The 19,106-nt window shown below is 39.0% G+C and overlaps 1 protein-coding gene across 1 annotated transcript; it reads right to left on the reverse strand.

The window, feature by feature from the left end:
* Positions 1-2,078: 2,078 nt before the first annotated feature.
* Positions 2,079-16,891, reverse strand: cyth4b (cytohesin 4b). Its single transcript, XM_022220038.2, has 13 exons — positions 16,737-16,891; positions 13,867-13,949; positions 13,665-13,729; positions 12,759-12,825; positions 11,833-11,951; positions 11,433-11,513; positions 9,571-9,683; positions 9,206-9,354; positions 7,614-7,725; positions 7,172-7,248; positions 5,782-5,853; positions 5,490-5,644; positions 2,079-3,110 (listed from the first exon to the last, which is right to left on the reverse strand). Exons 1-13 carry the CDS (start codon positions 16,753-16,755, stop codon positions 3,029-3,031), a joined length of 1,194 nt encoding a protein of 397 aa, XP_022075730.2. The 5' UTR covers positions 16,756-16,891; the 3' UTR covers positions 2,079-3,028.
* Between the last annotated feature and the right edge of the window lie 2,215 nt (positions 16,892-19,106).

Consider the following 19,106-nt stretch of genomic DNA (forward strand, 5'->3'; position numbering starts at 1 on the left):
TTCATTTTATTTGTTGGCACATTGCAGAACATCAGGGATAATATCCTAATAATGACCAAGAAAAGGATCAAAGTGGATGTGAGGCGGATGGATTACAATTTACAACAGTCACACTATTCTAAACACGTTTTAAGTTGGGATTTAATTGTACAGATTCTCTGGCACTCGTGGTGTTGATTCTAGAAGCCCAATTTCATGTGGACTGGATCAGTGAAATCATGTCGCAATAACCTGTAAATAACAACAGCTTCAGATTTTTCCTTTGTTTTAGTGCAAAAAAGTTCACGTTTAAGGAATTGTCTTTTTACAAAGCATTATGAACAAACTTAAATTTCTTTTTCATCAACATTCTGCAGGGCAGCAGAGGAACATCTTGAATCATGCATCCAAAATATCTTGTCAGGTAAAGGTCATTTTATTTCAAGGTGACTTGTACCAGTAACCAAATGACAGATGCAATAATGCACCTTAAACTTATCCAGTAAGAGAAGTGAAGAAGGCTGTGAGCGGATGTAAACAAATCAGGTTTCACAGTGTTCACAGAAAGAACTAGAAAAGCACTTGGAGAGCGCATACCTCCACCATGCCATTTGTCTGTCCGTCTGTCTGTCTGTCTACAGCATAACTCAAAAAGTCATGGACGGATTTTCACCACGGATTCTAACCACCACCAGCTGGCGGCCATCTCTCAATTGTCCTTCGACCTTCAAAACATTCCTGGATCCAGATGGTGATTCGGATCACCTCCAAAATCTAATCGATTCTTACTCCTGCTCTTCCGGACATCCTGTAAAAATTTGGTGAAAATCCGTCCATGACTTTTTGAGTTATGCTGTACACACACACACACACACACACACACACACACACACACACACACACACACACACACACACACACACACACACACACACACACACACACACACACACACACACACACACACACACACACACACACACACACACACACACACACACACACACACACACACACACGTTTGTTTTTCTATACCGGTGGGGACTTACCATTGACTCCCATTCATATCTAACTCCTAACCCATACCCTAACCCTAACCTTAACCATCACCAAATCAATGCCTAACCCTAAACAAACGTTTTTGCACTTTTACATTTTTTATTAACAACAATATGGCCAACAAAACGGTGTTGCCACCCGTGGGGACCTCATTTTAGGTCCCCACCGTAAGACAAGTCCCCACCTTTATAGCAAATAGTCAGGTCAAAGTCCCCACCGGAATAGCAGAAACAAGTACACACACACACACACACTCCGGTGATTACATAACCTCCTGGCAGAGGTAATAAGTAAATGCTTTAGGATTTTTTCATTTACTTTTTCTTGATGATAAACAATGCATAGAAATGATAACCCTGAGTGTCAACTAGATAGTGATTGTTAGTAAAAACCCAAGATGTCCTTTAATGGAAGCCTACAATTCCAGGTGATGATACTTTTAGGAGGAGTTGCAGCCAAGCCAAGTTGAATTTGGTCATTTACAAGTGAAAAAACGTCCCAGTTAAAATCAGGTATAGGTTACAAAGTTGACTGGAGTTTGAACTATTTCGACAGTGTTTAACTAAGTGTGCAATTGGGATGTACAACTGAAACAGTCACTTAACTTGGATGTCCAAAACCATACTTTCCCTTTCAATCAAATTTAGCCCTGCTTCATCAAATGAAATGAACAAATCTGAGCTAATTGGGAAATCCTCATTTAATACCTTCAAAACTTAAAATTTGAAATCATTTTTTGATACCAAAACAGGTTGTTAATGACGACAAAGTTGAACATTAACCTAGTTAGTTTGACAAAATCGCTATAATTGGACTGTTTGCAAACTCCTTGATGCGATCTCACAATAAACCGCAAAGGTGGTTTAAACACTTCACCCAAGAGGCACATGCAAGGACGCGAAGAAGCGAGCTTATCAACAAACACAAAGAAATTGTGAGCATGAGGAAGTAAGGTGTGGTCGCGTGTTTTCAGAGTGCATCCGACCGAAAACACAGCTGCTGTCTTATTTAAAAACAGGATCCCCTTTTACATGTCAACAGACATCCAAATGCTTTTTTATTAAATAACTATTTCATGAGAACAGAATAAGACAGTAGTCACAATCCATAAGGTATACAGTAGTTACATTGACACTCAATATAAGATTGCTAAAGGATTTCTTTCAAATATTACAGTATATACAATAAATTTCTAATAATGCAGACATGTGTGTTGCACTTATTGCACTGTGCTTTCAAATTAAGTGACATTAAAACATAGGCTTCTTCTGCTTGTTAAGTAAATGCTATGAACCCTCAATGAAGCTCAAAACAACTGAAGAAGGAGCAAATCCCCAAATTATATTTACATACTTCACATCATATGTACAAAATACAGCACTTCATAAACAAGTGTACTCAGATGACACCCAACCTAACAAAGCTTTTTAAACGAAACTTAAAATGATCGTTGGGCAGAAATAAAGTTGTTACAGTGACTTCACTACCAAGTGTAGTGAGAACTGCTGGGGAGCTGTGAAGTGTCATCCTGCCTTTTTTTACAGCCGTCATGGAACTGCTGAGACACATCGCATGCTCGATTTGTCTTCCTGAGCTGAGAAACTCACTCGGACAGCCATAAAAAAAACTTTGTCATGACAGACGAGATAAGAGACTACAGTAAATATACAACTACTAAAAAAATGTAAACAGAAGTTTCAGTTCACAACATCCTCCAGCAAAGATTAAAATACAGCCAACACCGTTTATCAAGAGATTCTCGAGCGACAACAATGAGTCAAGGAGTTTTTCACCTTGAGCACTGTTTTTCTCGGCCTGTGAAAAGAGAAGTTGGAAAGAGAAGTCCCTCTTTTAGCCTGAACGACTCCCAACAGGCTGTGTCTGTCTGGCTGCCGGTGTCCTCACTCAGTTGTGTTGCAGGATGTTTAAAACAGAAGAATCCCACAGCGGTGCAGTAAGATGAGCCTCTATGTGGTGGGATGCTGCTCGCTCAGTCTTGAGGAGTTTGGTTTATCACCTTCCTCTTGCGGACTGAGACCAAATCGTAGAATGGATCCTTGGTGATACTCGCCCTGTTTGAAGGAAAGATGGTTGGCATGTTGGTGTGCTTGTAGTTTTCATATTGTGCAGACATGAATGTGTTGACGTGGTCACTCGTCAGGACCTGCCTCTCCATGACATTAACCATGAAGTTGAATGCAGATTTTGTTCAAATTTAGGCAGATAGTAGTTATGGTTAAGATCTGGTAGGTTTATAAAATGTCATTTAAAGTGTGACTGTTATCTGTTAGGGCTGAATGTCCTGAAATCATTCAGAATTACTGCTTTTCCACCAGTTAAGATCTGATTCTAGTCCTTCTTCAACTGTGGAACCTTGGTTCACAAACATTTGTAGCAGAACAAATCCTTAATAATAATAATAATGGATTAGATTTATATAGTGCTTTTCAGGGCACTCAAAGCGCTTCACAATGGATCTATTATTCATTCACTCACACATTCTCACTCTGGTGGTGGTAAACGTGGGGCAGACTGACAGAAGTGTGGCTGCCAATCCGCACCTACAGCCCCTCTGACCACCACCAACATTCATACTCCAGTGTGAGAGCAGCACTGGAGACAAGGCGGGTAAAGTGTCTTGCCCAAGGACACAACAGCACATGACTAGGACAGAGTGGGAATCGAACCGCCAACCCTTCGATCATTGGACGACCCGCTCTACCACCTGAGCTGCCCATTTGACAGGACTTAGCTGATAAATATCCAGCAGCTTCTTTTAATCCACATAAACATTGGTTGCTGAAAAATGCATGTACTGTATGCTTTGTTTTTAACTGCTTGCACTTGCTATGGTAACCTGCTCACTACTAGCATTACTTTAAAACATAACAGACTGTTTTCAAAGAAAGCTTTAAAACCCTTCTGTGTTACATGTCTAGGAAGAAAACGGCAGGCAGATAAAGTCAACACTAGTGAACACAATGAGGTATTTAGAACTGAAGAGCCAGATTTCTGTTTCAGAAGCTGCCTGGTGGAAGATGGAGAGTGAATATTGGAGTTTTATTTGTCAGGTGGGCATAAACATGACTCCAAACAAATGCTATTGTTGCTATGTGTTTGCTGGATGTAGTCAACTTTGTAGATTTTATTATATTTGTTCAGATTAAATTAAGGTTATTTGAGGTTAACTTTTAGCCTTGTGAGAAGATTCTAGATTTATGGTGCTGTTTTTGTTATTTTAGTCACAACTGTATATTTCCAGGTTACAAATTACTGAGCAAGCTGAAAAAAAGCTTTCTAAGTTTAACAAATAGTTGATCTACAAAATCTAGACAACTTAGTGTCTATGTATAGGCTGTGTAATAATCTGAACATGTTCTGGTATTTTTCTGGTCGCTTTCACAGATTTTTCGCTTCTACATTAAAAAGTAACATGTTTTCAGCAGCAGATTTTTGTTGTTGTTTTTGTATGTTTCTTTGTACAAAAACATGATAGTAAAAACCAAGACTCTTCCGCTCATTCACTCTGACCTCCTGTCCAATGCTGGACTCACGCTACAGATGTTAAAACTGGTTTGCATCACACGTATGGAGAAACTTCAGATATTCTTCTCACACTACAAGCTATTTAAAAGATTATGATGCCAGACGAAGCAATCAGGAAGCAGTACGCCTTGTCACGTCATGCGATCTCGTGGGGAAGCAGATGTAAACAACACGAAGACTGTGGCGCAACAACTTACTTTGCAGTTAAAAAAACAAACAAAAAAACTGAAGGCTTAACGAGCCTGCATTATGAAATGTTTTTTAAGATGTCTTCTTTTGTCTTTTTCCCACAAGAACTGTAGTTGAGATTAGTTTTAATATCTGTAATTAACAACATTAAGAGTGTTTGGCGTTGCTTGGTAACAGAATCAGCTGCTCGGATGATGATGATGATAGTGTTGACATCCAGATTTTATCTCATAAAGAACGTGTTTGATATTATCGGGTTAAATAAAACAATCTTAACCAGTTTAGACTAAGATCACACTACAGATTTTTCATCCGATTGGCAGGCGAGGTAAATTGACCTAAAATTCTTGTAGTTTGAGCCCAGAATAAGACGTTTTGCATAATAATCTTGCTTGCACTGCCATCTAGGTGCTGACTGCATGCTATCTCCACATTCTGTGTAACACATAACATCATAATGTGGCATAACAAATGATCCTGACGTGGCCTCAAGCAGCAAAACAGACCAAACTATGACCCACAGAGGTAGAACTGCAATGCTTTTCCTCCACTCCAGAGGTCATATGTAAAACTTTTTAAGGCACGAACCTACTCAGCGATGTTCCTCACCAGCAGCAGACATGCTTCATGGAAAGTGGATGCATCTGGTTGTGTTTGTGTGTTTGTGAAGATGTGCACATTAGCATACATGCATGTGTTTGTGAATGCGGTCTGACCTGATGGCCTCGATCCAGGAGTCTCTCTCTTCGGCGCTGGCAGCACAGATGGTGTACGACTGGTGTTTTCCCTCTACAACCCGGCCGTCTGTCTCTGTTTTACATGCTTTGATCTTCTGCCCTCGACTGTTGGGGTTGTACAGCTCCAGACAGTACTAGACGACAGCAGACACGATGTCAACACGACAATAAATCTATCAATCTATCAACTGTGTGTGTTCACAGAAAACCTCTAAAATCCCTTTAATTCAATCAACTTTTCCAATGTGTTGAACAGCTGACAGGATCTCACCGGTTTGCGAGAATTTGGCACTTCCCTCACACAGAGGTTCTCAAGAGGGATGATGCCTCGGGGCTCTTTATCCTGCAGACAGATTAAAAAGAGATGGATCGAGTCAAGTGATGCATCAGGAGGGCAAGAAGGAAGAGCTGAGAATAAGAATGTCACTGGCGTCAAAAGAAAAGGGAAGCAGAAGAGATAGACAATCATGAGCCGAAACATAAGACATTTTCTGAGGATAAAAATGACTTTTACAATTCAAGGTCCACACAATATAATGTCAACTCTACACTGAAAACGAATGGAGCCTGACTCCGGGACACAGTCGTACATCTTCAAGATTAAAAGATTCCATTGTATTTCGTCTGCGTCCTGCAGATTACACAATCAAAACATTCTCACTCACACCACGTCACACATGAATGCTTGTTTACGACAACTTTATGCCACTTTACACTCTGAGGAGCATCATTTTACTAACATGCAGGATAGCGAGACTGCTGATGCTCTAGATGAGCATCTTACCAGGTGAGGTAGCAGATTCAAGGTTCTTAGGAGTTGGAGTCAAACATGGAAGTTTCACCGAGGGCGCTGGGATCTGTGTCCCATTTGGAACCGTTACTTTTTGGCATAGTTGATCTATTGTTGAGATTTTTTGTTTAGTTGTCATTTATTGTTGTCAGTCATTTTGGCAACTTCAACTACTAGGTTAAGATCACGAACCAAAACTACTCTGGAAGGTTTTACAAGAATAATGCCTTTCACGAAGTTAACCACACATTAGAATGATAAATTCTGTCATCTGCGACACTGTCTTGGTTACCACAGTGACAAATTCTGCCCCATCAAACAGTTTGAAAAAGAATGACAGTGATGAGAAAAGCACTTTGCTTTGGTCTATTGGCATCTGAATCAGAGGTTGAAGGAGTTTTATGGAGGATCTACCTGTCGTGTTAAGTAGTGATGCCGAAAGGTAGTTTACAAGCATGCCATGAAACTGTGTTGACAAAAGTTCTTGTAAAACTAAATGACTTGCAAAAAGATCTCAGAGTTTCTGAACGGTCACCGCTATGGTTAAGGTCTGGTTTGGTTTTCTCAACTAGAACTTCTGAACGAAGGTTTGCCATAATAATCTAATTAAACCTGAGTCTCTGGTGTTGAAGTTACATGACGTGTACATCCAACCATTCAGCGTCACCTTCTGTCTGAAAAAGTTTTGTGACTCAACTGTGGTAGAATTTAGGATTTCTCACCAACAAAAGACCACAAGTGGACATTGTAAGCAGTTAAAGAAAACATACAGGCCTATACTAAAACATTAGAAGCGACAAGAGGAATTCTGTGGCTTTCAGAGAGATGTCATGGTGATAACGGTGTATGAGGAGCACTGATGGAGCCTTACAGTGGTGAATTCAAAGTAGTAGAGACAGTTGTCAGTCAGGATAAACCATCGCCTCTTCCATGTCTTCACCCGACCTCCTGAAATGCAGAGAGTGAAAATGTAAACCGTTATTTCTCGTGCTGCCACCTGCCTCTCTACACATGCATGTTTAAATGTTGTGCAACCTCTCAGAAAGCTGACGAAAATACACAGATGCTGTTTGAGTAAAGTTAAACATCTGCGCCACCTACCACTGACACAGCTCTGCGCAAATGCACAGCACGCGACGGGGGGTTCCATTATTGGGTCATGTTCTTAGTACTTCCTCTGTACTTCCCCGGTTTAACCATTTTAAAGCAACTTAGTAAAATATGCTGTATCACACTTAACCTCTTCTTGTCTTATTCATGAATATTAATGGTAATGTGCATTTCTCAGGTGTTCTGAAGAGGAGGAAATTTACCAAGTTTGAGGAGCCAGCCTTCTCTGTCAGGGTTGAAGAAGGTGTGAGTCAGATCATTCCCATCATCCTCTGGGATTTTGAAAGGCTCGTTGCGTATGCTCTCGTACAGTTTCTGAGTGGAGAGGAGTTAAACAGTCAATGATGTGATTAAAAATACTTAACAAAAGCACTAAGCTTTTCCCTATTTTTGTCCTGTGGTGTATGCAGAATGTTGGATTTGCATATTGAGTTTCTTAAGTTTCAAATAGTGAGATATATCTATGCAAAAGTAACCTCTATGAGGCAAAATCTCAGACTACAGACTGCTCTGAATGCTGGGTTTTCAGGTTGTTTTTTTTCCCTCTTGCTTCCCCTCACCAGGCTTCCGGAAGACGGCCAATCGGAAGACAGCGGACCTTAAGAGACAGGATCTGAAACAACTTGTTTCAGACAGGCAGAGGCGTGTAAAGGGCTAAAGGATTCTGAATCGTGTAACGGTGCTCTAGTGGAGACCCGAAATAACAATATCAAGTTGGAAATAGACAAAATAGGTCCTTTTTAAATGTATTTTTTCAGCATGTTGAGAAAAATGTGAATATAAACCTCTATATAATCTTTAAAAAAGCACATTTCTAAACAAGTCCTAACTACCAGCTAACAGCCGACCGTTATCATTTGCATATCGTTAATTTTATTCACATGTGTGCACGTATTTGATTTCTAGAGAGACAATGAATAAAGTGTTCTCAGTGAGAGTGCGACCATGGTGTGTTCATATGTATCTGATACATGTCATGGGAAAGCGAGCATGAGAACGACATGGATGTGGTTAAATTTGTGTGTTTCACTTGCAGTCATTATTTTGAGATAGCTGTATTGTTTTCTCAATCAGAGGAAAAGGTTCTACGGTTTTACTTCCTTTTTTTTTAAGAATACCGTTTTGAATGTTGACACGTTTGGGATCGATCTGAACATTTTCTATCTAATATAAACTTAATTTGAAATTAAATGCAGAAATGTAGAAAACAGAAAAGCAGAAAGTGTAGAAATTAAGGGATTCATTTCTACACCATGAATTTCCCTACTCTCCGTTTGGCACCTTAAATATACGGGAAGTATAAAACACCACAGTGCAACCGTGCAAAATAACTTAGAAACCAGCAACGAGTTAGTCCTACTAACAAACACAGTCTCTGTTCTTCAATACGTCATATTCCTCCTCCATAGAGATCAAATCACAACAATGAGTCATGCTGTTGCCATGATTCTTCATAAAAAGGAACATGAACACAGAAAAAGAAACTACGTTTTAGTCAAATTTAAAGAAAGAAAGGATATGAGATTTATATTTCATATAAAACTTGCAGTGAAACAATATGAAACATAAATAAATGCCACAAGGACACTAATGATCAAAGTCCAGACGATAAAAATATCATCAGTTCATTTCCAGAAGCTGTGTTACAATTTCAGTTATTTTTGGATGCCCAGAAGTATTCCAAATGAAAATTTAGATTTAGGTAAATGGTATTAGATGCACTTTGTCCTTTTACAAATATAAAACAAATTGGCAGTCGACACTGCTTCTTGGCGTCTAGTTTGGAACTTCTCACCGAAAGCAGGTCCTCAGGTAGGTCCTCTCCGTTGTTGATGCCTCTGTTCATGGAGAAGAAACGCTCCAGGGTGGTTTTGTCCTTCACGTTAGGGTTGTGGAGGCTGGTGTTCAACATGATGATGGCAAAAGACAGGATGTAGCACGTGTCTGGTGTTAAGAAGAGGATGAACACAGAAAAACGGAGAGAGGAAGCACAACATAACAATGACTTTTGGTGAAGTAGTTTACATAAATGCAGAATTAGTGAAGAAAGGAAAAGAAGGTATGAAGGTGAGAAAGGTAAAAATACAGAGATGCTGTGGTCATTGAAAAACATCCACACAGAGACAGGCGGTGCAGGTATGTATATTTAGTGAAGCTAACCAGTCGACTGGAAGACGTTAGTGTTGCAGTCACAGTAGCGCGTAGCGAAGGCCTCCATCATGCGGTCAATCTTCTGAGCTTCACCAGGCAGACGGAAACTCCACAGAAACTGTCTGTCACATACACACCACAACACCATGAGACCCCTGCATGCAGTCTACGCAGGTATTCTGTAGGTTAGTGACCAAGATGGAAACTATATGTGAGAACTCTTCAGTACACTTAAAGACAGTTTAGAGTTATATTTGGATATTAGCTACATTTGGCTACTTTGCAAAACATGTGACCAGCTACTTTAGTACTCTGAAAATACTCTTCCTTAAATGGTACTCCAGTAGTTTATGATTGCTTTTCCGCAGAGTTGAAGGACTTGATGGAGATTGATTAATAGGCACTTTGTGAAGCCGCATCTGTCCATCGTGCTGGTTTGATCTAAAGACTAACATCAATATGCTATAATGTTAATCATGTTCACAGTCTTACTTATGCATCTTAACATGCTCACAATTACAGGAAAGACTGCAGCAGAGGCAGCGGTATAGCAACCTTTGCTCAGTGGTTTGTGTCTCGCACGAAAACCTCCCACAGTTTTCTTATTGTAGGAAGTGGTGTCTTTTCACTGGACTATTCTGCCTGTAAAATACCCGCATGCTTCCAACGTCACGCCCTCAGTTTGTGACAAAAGCTTTGTGATACAGATCTCTAACCACAAATCCACAGACAAAAACACTGATGAAATCAACATGACAACATCGAGATGCAGAGCTACAATCAGCATCAAACTGCTGCTCTCAGGCTGACTAATTTTGCATGATGAGTATTTTTACATTGGAAGATCTGAAGACTTTTTCCTCCATGGTGCCATAATCAAATTTGTGAAGTCTACCAGTCACTGACACAAGCAACTGAGTGTAACTTTCCACTGCTGCTGACATTTCTAAGTGAACAGCAGCCCCTCATACTGTTGGTGGAAACGCTCTGATGTTTGAGGCTCATGTTGAGTCTGCTGGCAATCATTATGAATATTCAGTGAGAACTGGGTGTAATCTAAATGTCAGATTTTTACTCAACGATGCATCACGGCCAAATCATTCTTGATACCAATGTCATCATGATATTTGAAGACATTCTTTGCATCTTTAACTTTGTTTTTTGTGTGTTTTGTCTCTTTCTTGCCAGATAAATTTCATTCAAAATGTGGAAGAAGGCTGTAAGGGAATGTGCGGCCACAACTGGATCAAATGGGTTATTTGTGATATGAATATATGTTGATTATTAGCATCATATCAGCTTTTTTTTTATGTTGTGGGTAAGTCAAAGTGCTACAGTTGCTACACCCCTTCTTGGCTAGTAGCTTCATTTCAGTGATCATATAAAGATATTTTGATTAAAAATTGTTCTTTTTATTACATTTTTGATGCTACAACATTTTTTATGTTTGTTGAAAGTACACGGTCGTAAAAATCTGAGGTGCATCAATATCAAGCGCCCAAATGGACTTTTTCAGTATAAAATTCTGTTTTTCTCTCTGTACAGCTGTGAAATATGCAACCGCTACAGAGTGTTTAGAAATGCCCGATAGACAGAAATTTCCAGGACCAAAAATGGAATAAATTGCACTATACAAGGTAATCCACTTGATACAACTAACTGCAGATATTGCCATGTAATTTACTCTTATTTAGCAGTCTGCGGGTAAAGGTGGCATCTTTTACACTTTGTCGAGTTTCCATTGATGCATTTATTAGGTCACAATCTGATGCACTACAGACATGCAGATATCCCTCCTGATTCTGTTTATGATGGTGGTGAATAATGAGAATCCTGTTGAAGGGACACAAATGAGGATAAAGGGGGCTGACCTGAGAGCCTGGACCAGGTTGAGGTCGGAGAACTCGTGCAGATCCACGAAGGCTTTCAGGGTCTGCAGGTGGAGCTCCTCTCTGTGAGATGGGGGGGAGAAGCAAGACAAATGAAACCACTGGAAGGTATTCAGATTTTCCAGACGAAATCCACCTTCACAGCCCACTTCTCCTCCAGCAACTGCTTTTGCCACCTCTGCTGTCTCCTCCTATTAATTTCCACTGTGTTATTTCTCAGATTTACTCATTATGTCACTCTGTGATGACTCATCTCATTTATCCCCCAGTTTCTTTATCGTCTTATCTTCTATACTTATCAGTATCTCCTTCTCCCTTCCCTTTTCCTTCCTTGACTTGTCATACCAATTCTTGTGTGCTCTCTCTCTCTCATCTTCCTCACCTTTCTCCAAGAAATTCTCCGATGGCTGTCTTGTTGAGTCCTTCCTCCTTGTAGAGAAACTCAGCGATGGATTGAGCACTTCCATCCAGCAGTTTATTCTCCACCAAGTAATTGATGCCCTGCATGGAAGTATACCGGTTACTGGAAGTATAAGTTCATGTCTCAGCAGCTTTTTTTTTTTGTGCTAAAACTGAATGCGTCAGAAGAATTTTTAGTTCATGACAGTGCTTGAGATGGATGTAGCAGCACATACATTGTGAATATCCACTGTGGTTAAATGTGTTTAGTTTCACAATGATATCACCTCCTGTTGGTATAGTAGCGCAAGCTTTCAGCTTCTGTAATCCCAATTCCTTAAAACAAATTTCTCTTCCTCTTTCTGCTCCATCACAGACTTTGTAAAAAGGGAAATATATTTTTAATCATCCTTTTCCTCTCCAAACACCTTTATGTTCAACAATGTCTCTCCCACATCTCTTTTAAAGTACTCTAATGTGATTTTACATCCATTTCCAGGACATTAACATTTTCATATTGGTTGCAAAGCATATTATAATTAACTCACATTAGAATTTAAATATGTTCGACTGCAGTTCCGTCTACTTATGCTGCAAACAAGCGATACATTTGAGACTCGCCAGCAAAACCACAGAAACTGTGCTGTGGGCCTCCATCAGTGTCAGTTCACAGACTCACAGCACCCTCAGTGTGAGAGGAAGTCCACACAGAGACAAAGAGAAGCAGCTTGTTGAAGGTTTAGAGTCAAAAAGCTCAGACAGTGAGACGCACAAGGCCAAGCAAGAATAGTAAGATATCATTTCTACCTGAGACATACACTGAGAAAGATATTTTAATAACACGTTCACGTCACGCTGATATTTGTGTCTCAGCAAACCACAGACACCCACACACGCTTCTCTGCTCACCTTTTTGGGGTCCATGTTGAATTTCTTCTTCCCATTTGAGAATTGTTTGCTCTTCTCTATAGTTTTGCTGAGGAACAACATCGGAGAAAAATTATTTAGACACTTCTGTGAGCAAAAGTCTGAGAATTAATATCACTTTCATGCAGGATTCATACCACAGCAATATTGTACTTTCTGATCATTTATTTGGCATTAACACAGTATGACACACAGTAGTATAACGCACCACAGACAAGAAGAACAGAGACAGAATCCTTTTCAGATAGAGCCCTTATGCCACTAGTCCTGACCACAGAGTGTATTTTGTAGTGTCTGTGAAATGTTCCAACAAGATGGACATGTCTTGTTCATATTTTTAATGAACTTCTAATACACTGTGCTCAAGCAAGATGGAGTCCAGTTCTTTCTCTATAGATAGTAATATTGTTGGAATGGAAAAATTTCATCTCAATGACTTTTAGGGAGAATCCAAAGAAAATCTCAGACTCAGAGAGCCGGAAGTTAAACTCATTCTGTATCATTCATGGGAAAACGGCTCGCCTGGCTCCGCCCTAAATCATGAAAATCAACACATTACATGTTGTTTAATTCTAACAAAATTCAAGTGTAACAGTGCAATGTATGAGAGGATTATGTACAGGAAATTTACCCACCAATCATTTTTAAAGAGCCTCTTATTAAGCATTAGTGCGACAAATAGTGATATTCTATTTTCTTCAACTTTTTCTAATTAAGGCGGAAGAAGGAGAATATTATTGGAAAGCCGTTTTGAAACCGAAACATGTCTGACATTTCAAATTTTAGCAGGAGCATTTAGTGGGTGTTCTGACGAGAGAGGAGAGTTTACATAACAGCAAAGACTGGTTTGTAAAATAGGTGGAGGGTTTTTCCCAGACGAGAACTCACTTTTCCTCTGCAGACTCAAAGCTGAGTATTTCCGCCATGACATTGTCGATCTCCATCTTTAGCTTCTGCACAGGACAAGATGAAAAAAGTTTTGCATATTTGTTTCCTTAACATCAAAAGCAGAACAAGTTGACTCAGTCTAATAGCACAATGGCAGGGCATTTGGTTTGCAATGGATGTAAACGCTCTGCGTGTACACTACCTGGATATCATCCAGAAGGTCTTTCTTATACGTCTTGATGCTCTCGATCTCCATCTTCTCATCCGCTGTAAAATCTGATGAAACTGCAAAAAATAGACACAAAAACGTCAGAGCAGTTCTCAGGAATTCAACGTTCCTTCCACAATTAATTGTCAGTTCTTCAAATCGAAGGATTACCCACAAATTTCATTACGTCAGAATACTCAGCTAAAGCAATGATGCAATTCCATTTGAATCGTCCTTTGCTACCTTGCTGTGCTGTCAGTACAGAAACCTTTCACAGATGGATCTACTTTGCTGCACAACGATCCGAATGAAAAGCTACGTGTTCGATCAGTGAGCTGTATATTTAAAGGCTTGCACTGCATGGGGAATAGAGGTTTCTCAGGAAGATATGTCCGACAGCTGTTGTGGTTTTCTCATGAATCAAATCTCTGGATACATATTTAAACACGGACAGACAGACTCATATTTCCATTTTGACAAACATTAACCTCCCACTCACACATTAGAAGCTAGTTTGAAGTCTAAGAATGCCATACTACTAAAGGATTTTTGCCATTTATGCCAAAATAAGTAAATAAATTAATAACTAAATATAGATATCAATCCATTATATTGTCAGGATCAGGTGTCAAGTACGCTAGATTTACAGAAACATGAATATGTGGTTACCATCCGCAAACACTCAGATGGACACCAGCATTTAAAGGAAAGGCCCTGACTTTAAATTCAGCAGTTAAAAGTGTGATGAAGACTCACAGGAAAATAGATGCCCAAGCTCCAAAACTAAATTTCAAGATTTAATCCTCTGTGCCTGGATTGTTTCATTCAATTTCTGCTTAGAAATACTGACAAATTCATGAACCAATTTTCTTTTTGCATAAGGTATCTATAAAAGCATATCAAGATTTTGATTCAAAATCTCAAAATCAATAATGAAGTGATGTGTACTTTAGTTATGGCAACAGTGTGGACTGAAGCATTGAGAAGTTTTACCAAAGACTTGCCTAAAGAGGTGATCATATCAAGTACTTTGCAAGAAAAATAGCCTTTTTCTAAAAAATAAATCCAAATATTTCATTGAGCTTTTCCCTTATCGTTATCATCTATCGCTGACTTCTCCCCTCTACCCAGGATGTGAACCAAAAGATGAGGCAGAGCTCTCTGAAAGCTTGCCATTTGTAATGCGAGTTCTTATTTTGTCAGTCAAATTATCACTTGCACAGTATGCAACAAAGATTTTTGTAAATTGTGATTTAAGCCAGAGTAATTTACAATGTTTATTTTTTAAATAGAAATGTATGCAGTGCCCATTCAGAAGTGTTGGTAGCAGATCTGTTAACTGACCTTCTGTTATCATACATTAGAGTGACATACACTTTGGCTTCGTCATTATCCTCTGACAGAAGGTTACTTCCTTACAACTTTCTTCACTGTCCTCTTACATGGACAATCAGCTGTGACTATTTCAAAGATGCTTAGGGAAAGTTAGAAGCCTGATGTGAATGTCGGGGAGCAAATAGAGGCCCTCTGAAGAGGAAAAAAAAGCAGAACAAAATTTTAAAAATAAATGTATAAATATACATGTCATCAGCATAGATGATTTCATTGTTAGGTTCTCAGAATGTTATTGATAGGTCACCAGTGAAACCTGACCTGTAGTGCTTCCTCAGTGGTGTTTTGTCACACACAGATAGTGGAAGATCGTGTGAAAGATGGATTCAGAATATATCCTCAGCAAGAAAGAATCTTTAAAAGTAAAAAGTTAGCAAAATGAAAACTGCCAACTCTTCCTGTAGAGATACGTGAGCTGTTTTCTGGTAATGATGTGACCACAGGACTTCCACTTCCCCACCCTTCCTTTACACATGTTGTGCAACAGACTTCAGTCATCAGACCCCTCATTTGAACCATTTAAATTTTGGTTTTAATCATCTGGAAAAACAGAACAAAACAGTGGATACGCAGCAACTATAGACTGACATGATGGCTTTAAAGATAAAGGATTTTCTAGACATCAAACCAAAGATAGAAACTTCTGTTTTTGCGTTTTGGTCAGTGATGTACAGTCCTGTGAGTGAGTATGAGTGTCTCTTCCTCATTTCAGCTGAGAGCCACAGCGTTTGCCCTGTGAATCGCTCCACCACAGAGAGCATATGGTAATAAGTGGTATACCAAGAACTGTATTCCTGTAACATCGGTATTCCCTGCTCACTGTGCACTACTGGGTCACACCTTAGGGAATGCAATTTGCAGTTCCTGTCTTTATATCACAGCTGTTCCTAAATTAAAAGTTTGACAGTGTGAGAAGCTTGAGGCTGCTATACCAACAGCTGCGTCTGAGACAAAAGTGCCGTTTTGTTTCCTGACCACACACGATGGTGGTGAATGATCTGCACTTAGATATCAAAGCGCTTTACAGTGTGTTTGTCTTTCTCCCGTTCACACACACATTAATACACAAATGTCAGTGTCTTGCCAAAGGACACTTCAGCATTCGGAGGAGCGAGCAGTCAACCTTCAACCAGTGGACCCATTCCACCACCTGAGCCACAGACTCCCCATGGTCAGTGATCATGGCTCCAGTATTAACCATATCAAATACACACAGGGTCATCAAATACATCATCATAACTGTGTATAAATTAAAGATAATTATACCTGTAAATGACATAACTCAAATGATAATATCATAAACTAATGTCCTATCCAATATCTTAAAAAAAAAAATCAAACTGATTTTTACAACAAATGCTGAAAAAAAAAGTGCCAACGCTAGGATCAAAGTCTCTATTAACATCTAAAATATAATTAAAAATATGACAACTATCATTAGAAGAAGAAGACAATAGCAAAGCGGGTCTTACCCATTTGGCAATCAGTCATTTATATCCAGGGAAAAAAAAGAAATAAAATACCAATACCAGAACAGCTCAGTACAGACAAGTTGAAATATCTGAGTATGCAGGCTGCAGCCTCCGCACTCAGTGAAGCAACAGCTGAATGAGTGGATGTTCTTTAAACCCCACCTCCTGCTCAGCCGTCACCGCCAAGCTTATGAGAGAGAGTGACAAGTAGACCGTCCTTCAAAATGAAACACTTATTAGATCAACCAGGTCGTTTCTGCTTTCATCTAGTCTCTGCATGCAAGGGGTCAACAGAAAAGAAAAAGTAGAAAAAAAACAACAAAACAGTAATGGTCCAGTGTGGAAATTTAAAAAAAAAACATGAGGATTGCTTGCAACACCAGAAACACATCCTCTGCTGTTGTGAAGTTGTACCTTTGACGGAGGCTCTTTTGAAAAAGCGTTGTTCAATGAAAGGTGGTTGCACAACATTGCAGGAAGGGAGTTTTGAAAGGCAGGAATCTCGTCACATGCTGAGGTAAGCAGCGAACCCTTAACACCCATAAAACTGCAGCCGAGAGAGAGAGAGAGATACTTTACAACATCTACAGTATAAAAAACACCGAGTTCCATTTGGTTTTCTTTCAACTGCAAATCACATACTTTTACTGTAGAGATACCACCTTCCTTCTTGCCCTTCCTGTGGGGTTTTAACTCTGGCTGACTTGACAGTTTAACCACTGCATTGTAGAGCGTTTAACAGGGTGTTTTTGCATGCAGCATCCTGTTACTGTAACTCTGGTTACTGGGATGCTATTTAATTTTACTTGCAGCATACTTAGGTCATTAAATGCAAGTCGCTATGGGTATGGAGTCACAGGAGTGTCAAATCAAAATAGAAATAAATAAATAAATGTGGAAATATAAAGAGAAATAAATAAATGTGGAAATATAAAGAGAAATAAATAAATACATCAATAAATAAAAGGAAAAAAACAGAAAAGGTAAAAGCAAAGACAAAATTTTCCTTTTATTTATTTATCTATCTATCTATCTTTATATTTCCACATTTGTTTGTTTCTCTTCATATTTCCACATTTATTTATATATATTTTGATTTGGCACTCCTGTGACTCCATACTCCATAAATGGGAACACCATCCTTATGCATTAAAGCGAGGACAAACAGACTTAAAAACAGCTTCTTTCTGAGAGCCATCACCACCCTGAACTGTCACATCTCATGTCACACATCCAGCCAACAATATAATGTAAAATGTTCACACTTATTTATATTCACTGTTATTTATGCTGTACATTTGTAAATAGAGACTGTTTGCACTATCTTTAAGATTTCTGTTGCACTGAAAAAGAGAAGCTCTCCAATCTTGTTATGTAATGTATAATGAAAATAAAGCACATTCTATTCTATTCTCTTATAAAGCTGTCTTAATGCAATTAGATGTACCAGAGCTAAGGTGTTTTTTTTCCCCCCTGAGATTGACAGGACAGCCCATCTGTTTCCCTTAAAATGAAATGCTTTCCTTTAAATAGAGGGTAAAAATAGATTAAAATTAGATCAAAGTGTGGATGAGTCTAAACAGCTCCACTGCTGTACAGGCTCAGAGCTGTGGATGCAACGAGAAACGGCAAAAAAAAAATGACACTGAAGCGTCACCTAGTGGTTGGAATGGAAAGTTACAAGTGCTGGTGGTGCATGATAGTGTGTGTGAAAATGTGTTAAAATTTTCTTTTGGTTTATTTTCCATTTATCTACAGTATCTGCCATTTTTTCAGATAAAAATTAAAAAGGAACAAAATGTAAAGCAAACAATATAAATCTCCAAATCATAAATTACTACATGTTAGGGTAAAGACTAAGTTTAAGTTTCGAGTTAATTTGAGTTTAGCTTAATCTAAAGCTAAGACAAGTAGCAGTTATGGTTAGGGTGAGGTTTCCAGAAAATTAAGATAAATTTGTGTGATGCAACAGCGACATACTGTGTGTGTGCATCACTGTGGTTTATTAATAAGGATTTAAATCAAAGTAATAAATTCAAGCTGCATTCCAAACATGGATGTGTGCTTGTGTGTTTCTGCGTCCGTATACGCACGCACGATTGCAAATGTACACTCAAACAAATGAGGAAGTTTTAAATAAAGCTGTTGCACCAACATCTTCCCCTCCATGATCATTTCAGTTTACTGCAACAGTTCCGTTTTTCAAAATAATTAACATTAACACAGTTTTGTTTATTACTTTTTTGAGAGGAAGATGTAATTTGCACACACTTAAGTTTTTGCTTCAGTTCTGTCATTTGGAAGAGGAAAAAAAAAGCCCCAAACAAAAAACAGGAAGAAGAGATGAGTGCAAAAAAATGAAGAGAGAGA

This window comes from Acanthochromis polyacanthus, chromosome 3, assembly GCF_021347895.1.
Source record: "Acanthochromis polyacanthus isolate Apoly-LR-REF ecotype Palm Island chromosome 3, KAUST_Apoly_ChrSc, whole genome shotgun sequence".
Lineage (NCBI taxonomy): Eukaryota > Metazoa > Chordata > Actinopteri > Pomacentridae > Acanthochromis > Acanthochromis polyacanthus.